Here is a 14,053-nt window from a genome sequence, read left to right on the forward strand (position 1 = left end):
ATGACATACTTTAGCTAGCAAATAAGTTTAGGTTACTCTTATGATACTACCAAAGAAAAATAAACTACAGAGGGATCAAGAATAGATATAACTTTTCATCCTCTGCTTGGCTAATACTGCCCTATACGTATATTTAGGATAATAATCCAATATTTGAGACTACCTCCAAACAGAGTAATACATTGTTCATTGGGACACAGTGACAACAATTTAGTCACACAATATAGTTACACATGACACATATGTTAGACACATGTTAGACACATATGGGTTAGTATAACAGTTCATGTTTTCCAGTTATACAATACCATCCCCATTCTTAAGGAATTTATAATGTGTCTCCATCTTCAAATTTTCAATGATGTAATTTCAGTTCTGACTCATGACGTCCATGGCACAAGACACAGCTACGTTGCTTCACTGTCTTTAACACTAAAATAAACAACACTCTGCACAAACATCAAATTAATGATCCTGTGGAGAAATTTAGTTAGTAATCAATTATCAATAAAGTCATAATTATCATTATTTAACTTGTTATAACTATTAATTACATTAAGAAATTTGCTTCACTGGACATGCCTGTCTCAGCTGAATATTAAAACAACTTTTTTCCTTTCTCTTTTAATTCACTCAGTGAATTAAAGAATTTCCATTCAATGGAGTGGAGAAAATCTTACTCTTCCCCCCTCCTATTAGCTTTGACCTTTCCTTCAGCTCTGCGACCTTTTGCAGAGAAGGTGACATCCACCTATGACAGAGGAATGTGCTCCATCTCCGATCTAAGGTGGGCAAAGTTACTGGAGCTTACAGCCTTTGCAAATCAAAACAACAAAACACAGCTTAATGTTACTGCAAACTTCTCTTGCTCTTCCAGTATCTTAGGAGACTTTTATGGCACTTAGGGTTTAATTAACCTAAGTATTTAAATACAGTCTTGCATATTTTTTTTGTATTCCCCCTTCTAAATTATAGGGGGCTCATAAGTGTTAAGACCATCAATTTACCATTTACTATAAAGAACAACTTAACTTGCAGCGTTCTGCTGTCCAGGTAAATACTTGGAAGAAGTTCACAACAGGTGAATAAACATTGGAAATCTGAAAAGATTAATCAGAGTTATGAAAAAAATTGCCCCCCTTTGGGGTTAAACATATCTGCGACAATTGCAGATTGTACATTAGAATCTTACAAGAAATTGTTAGCAAGAATACATGGTTAGCACACATAGCAATTAACATGTTTAATTCACTTGCACATTCTACTTATTGGATCAAACTTTATTCACAACGTTTTTCTATTATCCTACCATGAGTTATACTACTCACTTCCCCTGTAATCTAGGACTTTAGTGAATGGAGTTCATTACACTTATGGGGGTAAACTCTCAACTATAGGAGGTATTGGGCTTGAATTATAGGAAAATTCTGAGTCAACATATGGACCAGAACCATAGACTCTTTTGACACAAAGGCTTGTAAAAAATGTGTAGGTTCCCTACGTTACTTATAACATTTTGGGGCAACTATATAAATTTTAGCTGATTTAAACACTTATGCTACACAGACAATATGGCTCCTGTAGCTGGTTCATTTGTCTTGCATTTATGGAAGAATCAGGAACACTAAAAAGAAGAAAACAAGGTTATATCAACATCACTAACCTGTTTAATTATTGTTCGCTTATAGATTCTTTTTATCAAAAATATGGGGTCAGACTTTATTTAAAGTTCCTCTATTTGTCCTGCCACACCCTGTTCCTTGGGACTTCACTTACAATCAACTATCTATGATCTGAGTCCATTTCACATATGGGTAACTTTTGGGTTCTCTCTCCACTTATGGAGCAGATTGGCTAGGAATATAGGAAGATTCTTGGTCAGACTATTAACCAGAATCAGGACCCAATTGCCTAGGCTAATGGAACCTACATATGTTCCCTGACTCTTGCTTTTAATGCCAGGAAATATGTACATAACATTGATTACATAGCAAGGTTGCCAACCACTAGGTGGCATACTAATTAAGACACTTTATTATAACCAACTGCAATGACTATGGACACACTCTACCAAACTAACAATACAATGTCTAGTAATGGAATTAAACAATGCAAATTATACACAACAGTCACACGTTATTAATATTACAAAAGTACTCTAGATCAAGCTACAATCTCAGCAGTGCCTCCATTAATGTTTGGGTAATAACTCATACATGAATTATGAATTACTAATTATGGTCAACAAAAATATCAAAAATAATATTATGACCATTAGGAATTGCTAAAAATATACAAACGATGCAATTCACCATATCTGGGCCCGAATATTTCCCCAGATATGAGTTCTATGAAGTAGTGGTAGAAGTAACTTTTGCAATATAATAAAATGGTAACGCAGTTATTATAAAAATTATAGATATATTTATTGGTTACATGTGATTAACATTAAGGAGAATAATAAAAACAGACCATAATACAAATTATATAATGAATATCAATGATGTAATGTCAGATTTAAATCAATGATATATCAGTAAGTTATTTAACAATATTTAACGAAGTGTAACACTCACAGAGGTAGTAGATCCGCTGTACCTATTTGGATGACTGCTTGGGCCGTGTCAGGGAGCGGAGTCTAAGGTGCTGCTGGTTTTCACCAGAGCCTACCGCAAAGCGGGATGTACTTGCTGGCAAGCGGCACCCAGGACGCTACCCCTGACACGACTCGTCCACACAGGCTGCTGAGGAGATACGTGGCACTAGAGGGATCTGGAAACTCGTAGTCAGGATAGCAGAAGGTCAGGGCAGGCGGCAGAGGTGTGTGGTCAGGAACATAGCAGGAGGTCAATAGGCAGACGGCACAGAAGAAAGGTCAGGTCATGGAACAGAAGGTCAGAGCACAGCAGGGCAAACACAGCAAAGCTTTCTCTAAGGCACTAGGCAAACAAAGATCCGGCACAGGGAAAGGGAATTCTGACTCTTATAGAGACAGCACAGTTGACCACAATTAAGGGCATACTGGTCATTTAAATCGCATAGCGCTGGCGCGCACGCACCCTAAGTGACGGGAATGGCTTGAGGAGAGAAACATGGTAAGAATTAGGAATACGCAGAGAAGAAGGCAGACAAAGTTTATAGGAGACTGGATTAATTCATTGCAACACCTCAAAAAGGCCCAGGAAACGAGGACCCAACTTTTAGCTGGGAATCTTAAAATGGATATATTTGGAGGACAACCAAATCACCGGGAGAGAAAGACGGAGTAGAAACAGAGAATGCCAAGTCTGTTGCTAAATGGAAGTGAAGTGAAGCACGCCAGAAGAGACTGGAAGAGGAAGAGGAAAACAAAGATGATGACCATAGACAACAAAGAATGGTGAAGTCCTCGTAGACTCAGAATCCTTATGATTGTATGAGAACTCTGCCCAGGGTAGGAGGTCGACCCAATCGTCCTGTTGAGCTGAGACAAAATGACGGAAATAGCTTTCCAGGATTTGATTCACTCTCTCCACCTGACCGTTGATCTCAGGATGGTAGGCAAAGGAAAAGTACAGATTGATGTTAAGACAGGAACAGAGAGCACGCCAGAATTTGGAAACAAATTGCACTCCACAATCCGAGACGATATGATTCGAAAGGCCATGAAGGCGAAAAATATGTTGAAGAAAATGTTTTGCCAGCTGTGGAGCAGATGGAAGACCTGGTAACGGAATGAAATGAGCCATTTTGGAGAATCAATCGACCACCACCCAGATGACCATATTATTATAGGAAGGTGATATATCGATAATAAAGTCCTTAGCTATGTGAGACCAAGGAGTTTCCGGAATGGGCAAAGGCTGTGTAACAGTGAGCGCTCCGGTCTCCTCCTCTGGATCGGAGTGCTCGCTGTCTCTGCCCCGGCCCACGGTGTCCCTGTGCGTCCCGGTCAGACACGCTGACCGAGAGCGCATGGTCTCCTCCATTGGGGATGCGGTTAGTGTGGCGGCAGGTCCCCGCACACACTCCGTATCCCATGTCCACTTACCCGCGGCCCCGTCCTCATACACTGCCTCTGCCTCCCAGCGCGCGCGGCCCCGCTCCTTAGGGCGCGCGCCGGCTTCATAAAATTTGAAGGGCCAGCGCACCATTGATTGGTGCCTTGTCCTCACTGTTCTAATAAAGGTTTCCAGCCCCTTCCTGCCCTCGCCAGATCTTTGTGCCTCGTGCCGAGAGAAAGCGTTCCATATCATTAGTGTTCCCTGCCTGTTGCCAACCCTTGCCTGTGACCTCCGCCTCTGAACCCGTGCTTCCTGCCTTGACCTGGGGGCTACCTGCCGCAGCAAGACCATTCCGCTTTGCGGCGGGCCCTGGTGAAGACCAGTAGCTCCTTAGATTCCGTTCCCTGGGTACGGCCCACATCATCACTCCTCTGGTCCAGCGGATCCACCTTCAGTTACCTGTCCGGACCATTACAGTAAGATCTGGCCATGGATCCCGCTGAGGTACCTCTTGCTAGCCTTGCGGATCTCACTACCGTAGTGGCTCAACAGACGCAGCAGATCGCCCAGCAAGGTCAACAGCTGGCCAAGTTGACCGCCATGGTGCAGCATGGTCTCCTCTGCCTATGCCGGTTGCCCCGCCTCAGCCAGCAGCCGTCTCCTCTTCCAGAATCCGCTTGTCCTTGCCCGACAAGTATGGCGGAGATCCGAAGCAGTGCCGTGGGTTCCTGTCGCAGTGCTCTCTCCACCTTGAATTAATGGCCGACCAGTTTCCATCTGAACTTGCCAAGGTGGCCTTCATTCTCAGTCTGTTAACAGGGAAGGCCCTGGCCTGGGCTACACCTTTATGGGACCGCGCTGATCCAGCCACTACCTCCGTTCGGATTTTTTGCCAAGAGTTCCACAGTGTATTCGAGGAACCTGCCAGGGTGTCCTCTGCAGAGACTGCTTTGCTGAACCTGACCCAAGGAGGTTCTACCGTGGGTGATTATGCCATCCAATTCCGCACTCTTGCTTCCGAGTTGAATTGGAATGATGATGCACTATGTGCCACATTTAAGAAGGGACTACGCAGTGAAATCAAGGACGTCCTGGCGGCACGTGAGATGCCATCTACCCTTAGTGACCTTATACTGCTGGCCACTAGGATTGACAAGCGTTTCCTGGAGAGAAAAGAGGAACTGCAGCATGAAAAGGAGAAAGCTCGTCCAAGACGCTATCCTCAGCTGGCTCCGGGTTTCCAGTGTCCACCGCAACCCTTCTCTGGGTCTCCCGGCGTGGAGGCCATGCATGTGGATCGGTCTCGCCTGACCACTCAAGAACGGAGTCGTCGAAGAAATCAGAATCTGTGTCTGTACTGCGCCAGTACCGAGCATTTCCTTAAAGACTGTCCTCTCCGTCCACCGCGTTCGGGAAATGCACTCACCTAGTGAATGTAGGAGAGGCGTTACTAGGTGTGGATTCCTCCTCTCCACGTCTTACTATATCGGTTCAGCTCACCGTGCCTGCCAAATCTACCTTTCCTGCTACCACCTTCTTGGATTCCGGATTTGCCGGTAATTTCATCCACGCCTCTCTGGTTGACAAGTATCAGATCCCTGTGGTTCGTTTGCCCAAGCCATGCTTCATTTCTACTGTCAATGGTGAAAGACTTTCTGCCACTGTGCAGTACCGCACTTTGCCATTACAGATGGACATCGGATTTTCGCATACAAAGACTTTGGAGTTCTTGGTCCTCCCATACTGCTCCTCAGAACTCCTCCTGGGCTTGCCTTGGCTTCACCGTCACTGTCCCATCCTGGATTGGTCCTCCGGAGAGATCCTGAAGTGGGGTGCCTCTTGCTCCGGCCGTTGCCTCAAGTCTGTCTTTGTCAAGCAAAACCCCGCTGTTCCTCCGCCACCTGGGCTTCCGGAGCCTTACCACTGCTTCGCTGATGTTTTTTGCAAGAAGCAAGCCGAGGTTCTTCCACCCCATAGACCCTACGATTGTCCTATCGACCTGGTGCCTGGGACTACTCCCCCCCGGGGTAGAATCTACCCACTCTCACCACCAGAGACTTTCGCCATGTCGGACTACATTCGGGAAAATCTACAGAGAGGTTTTATAAGAAAATCTTCCTCTCCTGCTGGGGCTGGTTTTTTCTTTGTTGCCAAAAAGGGCAGCTCCCTCCGTCCTTGCATAGACTACAGAGGTCTAAACAAGATTACCGTCAAGAATCGTTACCCTCTCCCCTTGATCTCTGAGCTATTTGACCATCTCCTTGGGGCTAGGATTTTCACCAAGTTGGACCTGCGAGGAGCTTACAACCTGATCCGAATCAGAGAGGGTGACGAGTGGAAGACCGCTTTCAACACACGGAATGGCCATTTTGAATACCTGGTGATGCCATTCGGTCTTTGCAACGTGCATACGGTATTCCAAGAATTTGTCAATGACATTTTTAGAGACTTGCTCTACACCTGCGTGGTTGTTTACCTTGATGACATCCTCATCTTCTCCACCAACCTGGACCAACATCGGGACCATGTTCATCTAGTTCTGTTGCGCCTTAGAAAGAATCGACTATACGCTAAGATCGAGAAGTGTCTGTTCGAGCAGTCCAGCTTGCCCTTCCTAGGGTATATCATTTCAGTCCAGGGTCTACAGATGGACCCAGCCAAGCTCTCAGCGGTACTGGACTGGCCACGCCCCTCTGGACTCCGTACCATTCAAATATTTTTGGGTTTCGCCAATTATTATAGGCAATTCATTCCCCATTATTCCACTCTGGTGCCTCCCATAGTAGCTTTCACCAAGAAAGGGGCTAATCCTAAATGATGGCCTTCTCAAGCTGAAGAGGCCTTCCAGTCTTTGAAAACTTTTTTTGCCACTGCACCTGTACTCTCCAGACCTGACCCCATTAAGCCTTTTTCCCTGGAAGTGGATGCCTCCTCAGTGGGAGCCGGAGCCGTACTCACCCAAAAGTCACCCAGGGGCAAGACACTCACTTGCGGTTTTTACTCCAAGACCTTCACCCCCGCCGAGAGAAACTATTCTATTGGTGACAGGGAACAGTTGGCCATAAAATTGGCACTTGAGGAGTGGAGGCATCTTCTCGAGGGCTCCATCCACCCTGCGAGTATTTTCACGGACCACAAGAACCTTGCCTACCTCCCATCCGCTCAAAGGCTGAAGTGCGGAATTGAACCGCCTAGTCGCCAACGAAGGCGTTCCCTTGGTTGAGATTCAGAAGAGCCGTCTCGTCGGCTGAGGAGGCTCGTACGGGTTCTTCAAATATACTTCGTAATTCAGCTAGAAAGGCTGGCAGGTTAGAGGGGACCAGGTCATTATTATCCCAGAGAGGAGTAGCCCAGGCCAGGGCTTTCCCGGACAAGACTGACCATAAACGCCACTGTCGGGAACTGATCAGCCATGAACTCCAAATGCATAGAGTCACAAAGCCTCTACACAACTTAGGATCTCCTCCATACTTTGTGGGCAAGGATAAAAGAAGCTTGGATCCGGAAGGAGTTGCAGGTACAGGAGGAGAAACAGGAGCAGGTTGCAGCTGCTGTTGTTGCTGCTGGGCGGCAAGAAGTTGTTGCATCATGGCAGACAAGTTGTTGCGCCTGACGAGCTAACTGCTGCGACTGTGGAGCCATGATGGTGGAAAGGTCCAAGACATCAGGCAGAGGCACCCTAGCGGGATCCATGGCCAGATCTTACTGTAGCACTCACTGAGGTAGTAGATCTACTGTACCTGTGTGGATGATGGCTTTGGTCGTGTCAGGGAGCAGAGTCTTAGGGGCTGCTGGTTTCCACCAGAGCCTGCCGCAAAGCAGGATGGACTTGCTGTGGCAGGCAGCACCCAGGTCGCTACCCCTGACACGACTCGTCCACACTGGCTGCTGAGGAGATACGTGGCACAAGAGAGATCTGGCAACTTGTCAGGATAGCAGAAGGTCAGGGCAGGTGGCACAGGCGTGTGTTCAGGAACGTAGCAGGAGGTCAATAGGCAGGCGGCAGAGGAGCAAGATCAGGTCACGGAACAGAAGGTCAGAACATGGCAGGGCAAACACAGTAATGCTTTCTCTAAGGCACTAGGCAAACAAAGATCAGACACAGGGAAAGGGAAGTGCTGACTCTTATAGAGTCAGCACAGGTGACCACAATTAAGGGCGCACTGGCCCTTTAAATTGCATATCGCCGGTGCGATAGAGCATGGGTTGGGCATGTGCGCGCCAGCGATGCGCAGGCAGAGAGGAGCCGGATACAGTGTGGGGTAAGGAGATGCCTGGTACTTGCATGGGGTTAGTTCAGACATAATTTATATTACTTTGTATAGAGATCATTACATCAAATGTTTCACTTTCCAGGACTTTCCTTGGAGGCTTGCCAAACATCATGGGTATTGTCTTGTCTAATCCACTTTGATTACTTCACACATTCCACTCTGTCTTTCTCAAACTTCCTGACTTGGTGAAAATTCATTAAATTGAATCATTTTGATTCAATCTGAACGCTTTGCCAGGTTGTATCTTTCATATATCTTTCATATCATAACATCTGATTGGAACAGAAGAGGTAATGGAATTCTCAGCTCACCCTCCAGGGCCCCAGGCGTACGGACTGTGCGAGGCAGCACTACTGTAGCAAAACAAGAAACTGGATGTCCAGCGCCAAGATTCGTGCAAAACGGATTCTTTAATGCTTAAAAAGCCACAACAGGGGTCAATGTGACGCGTTTCAGATGCGTTAGCACCCTTAATCGTACATTAAGGGTGCTAACGCATCTGAAACGCGTCACATTGACCCCTGTTATGGCTTTTTAAGCATTAAAGAATCCGTTTTCCACGAATCTTGGCGCTGGACATCCAGTTTCTTGTTCATAACATCTGATTATATCGGTAAAAAATAGCCTGACAACACCCTGGCTCCAATGATTCATGTATTATGGCCAACCAATTTCATTCCTTCATGATATTTTTTTTACCCAATGGTGGTAGGACACTTTCTACAGGATAGTTTCATCTAATGTGCAGCCACTGCAAGAATCTGTCCACATGGTGCTGTAGAACATTTTCAACACCTACTGGAATCTGACATGTCTCATAATGAATTGCTCCAGTTCTATTGGTCACAGGAGGTACAATAAGTTACTAGACTTGTGCTTGAATAAAGTGTCAGTGCATTGTAGGGAGAGCACAGTGGTTTCATTGTTATGTATGTAAAACATATGTTTTTGCAGATACAATGGATATTTGTTGGCTTTTTTCCAAGATAAACCTCTGATGGTGGTGGAGTTCTGACAGGAGGACCCCTAGGATGACCAAATCCTAAAGATACTTATTACACATATAGCAGTTGAACAAATCTAACAACATCTCAATTAAGTATACAATCTATAAAAAAAAATATGCAAAGTTCCCCTGCAACCAAAATGAAGAAAAACAGACTTTTCTCCTGTAAGAATTGGTTGTAAACACCAAATACAGGAGCTGGATGTTGGAGTTGGGAAGAGCAGCTTTCACTCCAGCTATATTCCACTCCTCACAAGAGCACCACAAAGATCCTTATACCTGTCCAGCAAGTATTCACTGACCAGGAGGGATACAGCTTATGCCTCCTGCTCAGTCCCTATTTTCAATGGTACCCTATCATAGGGCACCACAGAAAGTACAAAGGGGGACATTTATCAAGGTACTTAGAGCCTTTTTGCTTGTTACAAAAATTCGACAAAAAAGTCTCATATGCACCTAAGCACTTTTTTGTGCCACTTTTGTGAGTAATCAAAATGTTACAAATAGGGATGAGCGAATCGAATCAGACAAATCCGTGAATCACTTAATTAAACTCCATTTAGTGCAGTCCAGGCTTCAGGGCATATTAAATGGTGGATCCACATGTGAGTACATGGGGCAAGGAATCCTGGGAATGTGGGAACAAGGGTAGGCGGGATGACCCTGAATCTTATGCAGCATGCAGCCTATCAGCAGCCAGCCACCCCTGTGATGCCATAGCCCTATATAATCGGCAGCCATCTTGCACCCAGTCACTTCAGCCTTTTATTGCAGAGAGATAGAGGGGCAGACAGCCCTGTGTGTTGCACAGAAAAGCATTTTTCCAGCAGCGATTCACCTCCCAGTCACTACAGTGTTCTATTACAGAGAGGGACAGAGAGCAGTGTGTCACACTGAACAGCAGTGATTCACCTCAAGCCCAATTCCTGCCTAGAAGCACTGATAGGGAAGGGAGTGAGATTGAGAGAGAAAGTGCAATTTTGGGTGTAGTACACAACGACTGTGTGCTGCAGCACTGGTGTGTACTTCTGGTGTTGTACACAAATACTTTTTTAAGCTTACTGGAGCGCATTGTCCTCCCCTCATAAGTGCATACCACATACGTACATCTAAGTGGTGTACTATTTTGTTCCTGTTAAAGTCTTAAGGGCCTAGATACTGTGAAAGGCCAGCCAAAAGTACACACCGGCTGGTGTTGTACACAAATACTTTTTTAAGCATACTGGAGCGCATTGTCCTCCCCTCATGAGTGCATACCACATACGTACAGCTAAGTGGTGTACTATTTTGTTCCTGTTAAAGTCTTAAGGGCCTAGATACTGTGAAAGGCCAGCCATAAGTACACACCTGCTAGTGTTGTAGACAAATACTGTTTTAAGCGTACTGGAGCGCATGGGTCCTCAGAGTTCCCCTCACTCAGGTTTATGTTAAACTGCCTCCCTTTTAAATCCACCCTTGATGACCTTGTCACATTTAATACTACCTCTTTTTTATAGCATTTTTATCACAGATTTTATTTTATTTTTTTTAAGTTTGTGTTTTTTGCACTTGTATGTTCTGTAATCAGGGCTGTAGCTCTGATGAGGCGAGTGAGGTGATCGTCTCAGGCTCGCTGTTGCAAGGGGGCGCAAGGGGGGTCCAGCACACATTACACTGAGGCATTGATTCCCAAGCAGGGTGCCAGGACACTCTGGTGGGAAATATGGCAATGCGGAATATGGCAATTGGGCAACTTTTCCTCTGCAAAGGTTTTGATAAATCTCCCCCCTTGTGCATTGTGGGAAGACTGCTAGCATTGTGTTTGGAGTAGACTGGAGTCATTTGTAGGGAAAAGGGGAGGATAATGCTGGAAAAGTACAGAGCCTAATACTAATATGTAGGGATGTCCCGATACCATTTTTTTAAGACCGAGTACGAGTACCGATACTTTAATTCTAGTACTCGCCGATACCAAGTACGAGTACTTTTATTTTAAAGGGAATCTGACACCAGGGTGACCCGGTTTCTGGCGCTGCTTACCATATGATATGTGGGTCCTTGTTGTGTACAATGGAGGCGGCTGCGGTAGTATGAGCCAAGATTTGTCTCTTTTCCATTGGACAGAACAGGGAATTTGTATTGGCGGCGAGTCCGATGACTGATGATCACATGGTGAGCAACGGTAGAAACCGGGTCACCTGCACTATCTATCTATAAATTTAAGTTAGTGCAGGTGACTCTGCTGTAAGATTGCCTTTAATAGTATTTAGTATCCCCTTGTAAGTAGTATAGATAGTTGAAGACATTAGACAGCAGCCCACCCTGTAGACAGCAGCCCCCCTGCAGACATTTGTATCAGCCCTCCTGTAGCTAGCAGGACCCCCCTTTTAGCCAGCAGGGCCCCCCTTTTAGCCAGCAGCCCCCCCCCCCCCCCCCGCCTTTTAGCCAGCAAAGCTCCCCTTTTAACTAGCAGGACCCAAATTTTAGAGAACAGGACCTCCCTTTTAGCCAGCAGCACCCCCCATTTAGCCAGCAGGACCCAACTTTTAGACAGAAGGACCCGACTTTTGGCCAGAAGGACCCGACTTTTAGTGAGCAAAGACCTCCCTTTTAGCCAGCAGGACCCAACTTTTAGCCAGAAGGACCCGACTTTTAGCCAGAAGGACCCGACTTTTGGCCAGAAGGACCCGACTTTTAGTGAGCAAAGACCTCCCTTTTAGCCAGCAGGACCCGACTTTTAGCCAGAAGGACCCGACTATTAGCTAGCAAGACCCCCCCTTTTAGCCAGCAGGACCCCCTTTTAGCCAGCAGGACCCCCCTTTTAGCCAGCAGGGCCCCCCTTTTAGCCAGCAGAGCCCCCCCTTTAGCCAGCAGGACCCCCCTTTTAGCCAGCAGGACCCCCCCTTTCAGCCAGCAGGACCCAACTTTTAGTGAGCAGGACCTCCCTTTTAGCCAGCAGGACCCCCCCTTTTAGCCAACAGGACCCCCCCTTTTAGCCAGCAGGACCCAACTTTTAGTGAGCAGGACCTCCCTTTTAGCCAGCAGGACCCCCCTTTTAGCCAGCACGGCCCCCCTTTTAGCCAGCAGGACCCCCCCCCCTTTTTAGCCAGCAGGACCCCCCTTTTAGCCAGCAGGACCCCCCCTTTTAGCCAGCAGGACCCGACTTTTAGCCAGCAGGACCCGACTTTTAGCCAGGAGGACCCCCCCCCCCTTGTAGCCAGGAGGACCCCACTTGTAGCTGCTTACTTGCCTGTCGCCGATCCGCTGTCCCGTTCTGCCGCTCCCTTTACTGCTGCTGCTCCGTTCTGCCGTCTGCATCCTGTGGTCTTATGAAGGAGCATGTGACACACACGTCACTCTGCTTCCTCAGTAGCGTTACCCTGGGCGCAGGGGAGGACGTGGAGTGACGTGGGTGTCACATGCTCCTCCATAAGACCACAGGATGCAGACGGCAGAACGGAGCAGCAGCAGTAATCGGAACGGCAGAACAGGGCTGCGGCTTGATGCGGATCATAGAAGCAGCGGAGCACTCCACCAGGTATCGGCTTTGGTATCGGGGACATTAGACAAGTCCCTGATACCATGCAAATACCGGTTATTGGTCCTGATACCGATACTAGTATCGGTATCGGGACATCCCTACTAATATGTTTGTGTTGCAGGTTCCATAATGTCCTGTGCCATATGGGGAAGAAATAAAAAAAGAGAATGACTGATTATTCGGTAAGGGTGTCCCGCAATTTTTTTTTCCAAGGGGTGCCCCAAGCCAAAATGGGGGAGGGGGGGGGGGCACATTTTTCTGTTCTCGCCTCAGGAGCAAAAAGAGCTAGCTCCAGCTCTGTCTGTAATGCACATCATGTAACAATGTTTAGCACTTAGCTGATCGCTGTTTTTTTCTGTTCTCGCCTTAGAAGCAAAAAGAGCTAGCTTCAGCTCTGTCTGTAATGCACATCATGTAACAATGTTTAGCACTTATAAGATCGCTGTTATAAGAGCCTTGTAGTTTGCAGACTTTGTTTAACCCCTTGCCACTAATGGAAGTTTATGAACGTCCAGTTTTCCTGTGACTTAACGCAAACTGACGTTCATAAGCATCCATTACATTTTCTATTACCATGTCCGGTGGCATGGTGATAGAAACGTCATCGCAGCTGTTCTGGACAGCTGATCGATGATGCTATGCAGCTGGGGACCAATCAGAATGGTCCCCTGCTGCTGATCGTTGTCATTAGTCAGTCAGTTAGTGACTGACCAATGACAAGGACTTGTGGGGTTCCGGGCTGATCGGGTCTCTGGTGACCCATTAGCCTGGAAAATAAGGATGATCGGAGCTGTCAGAGACAGCTCCGATGATCCTGAGGGATAGGAGCGAGGTGGCAGCTGCCACCTCGCTCCTATCCCCTGCCATTGGTGTTTAGGAATAAATGACCAACGGCAGGAGGGGGGCGGGAGGTTAAAGTTGAAATCCCCACTCTGCCTGCCCCTGGATGTCAGGGCAGAGTGGGGGGAAGATGGCGGCCGGTCCCGGGACCGGCGATCGCGGCGGGATTGGTGGCAGGCAGCAGCGGGACCGGCGGAGGCAGCAGTAAAGATCAGCGGTAAGTGATCTTCACTGCTGCCTTCCAGGAGTTGCCAAACTACAACTCCCAGCAAGCTCAGACAGCCAAAGGCTGTCTGGGCATGCTGGGAGTTGTAGTTTTGTAACATCTGGAGGGCCACAGTTTGGAGACCACTGTGCAGGGGTGTCCAAACTGTAGCCCTTCCAGATGTTGCAAAACTACAACTGCCAGCATGCCCAGACAGTCCAGGCA

The 14,053-nt window shown here is 47.0% G+C and overlaps 1 protein-coding gene across 1 annotated transcript in view; it reads right to left on the reverse strand.

Annotated features, from left to right (window-relative positions):
* LOC130356551 (extracellular calcium-sensing receptor-like) overlaps positions 1–14,053 on the reverse strand; it is a 137,960-nt gene continuing 123,907 nt past the window's right edge. Inside the window, exon 4 of the mRNA XM_056558634.1 lies at positions 1–1,100. Within this exon, the coding sequence (XP_056414609.1) occupies positions 1,014–1,100 (87 nt within the window). The 3' untranslated portion in view covers positions 1–1,013. The remainder of the gene's footprint in view (positions 1,101–14,053) is intronic.

Source organism: Hyla sarda, chromosome 1 (assembly GCF_029499605.1).
Source record: "Hyla sarda isolate aHylSar1 chromosome 1, aHylSar1.hap1, whole genome shotgun sequence".
Taxonomy (NCBI): domain Eukaryota; kingdom Metazoa; phylum Chordata; class Amphibia; order Anura; family Hylidae; genus Hyla; species Hyla sarda.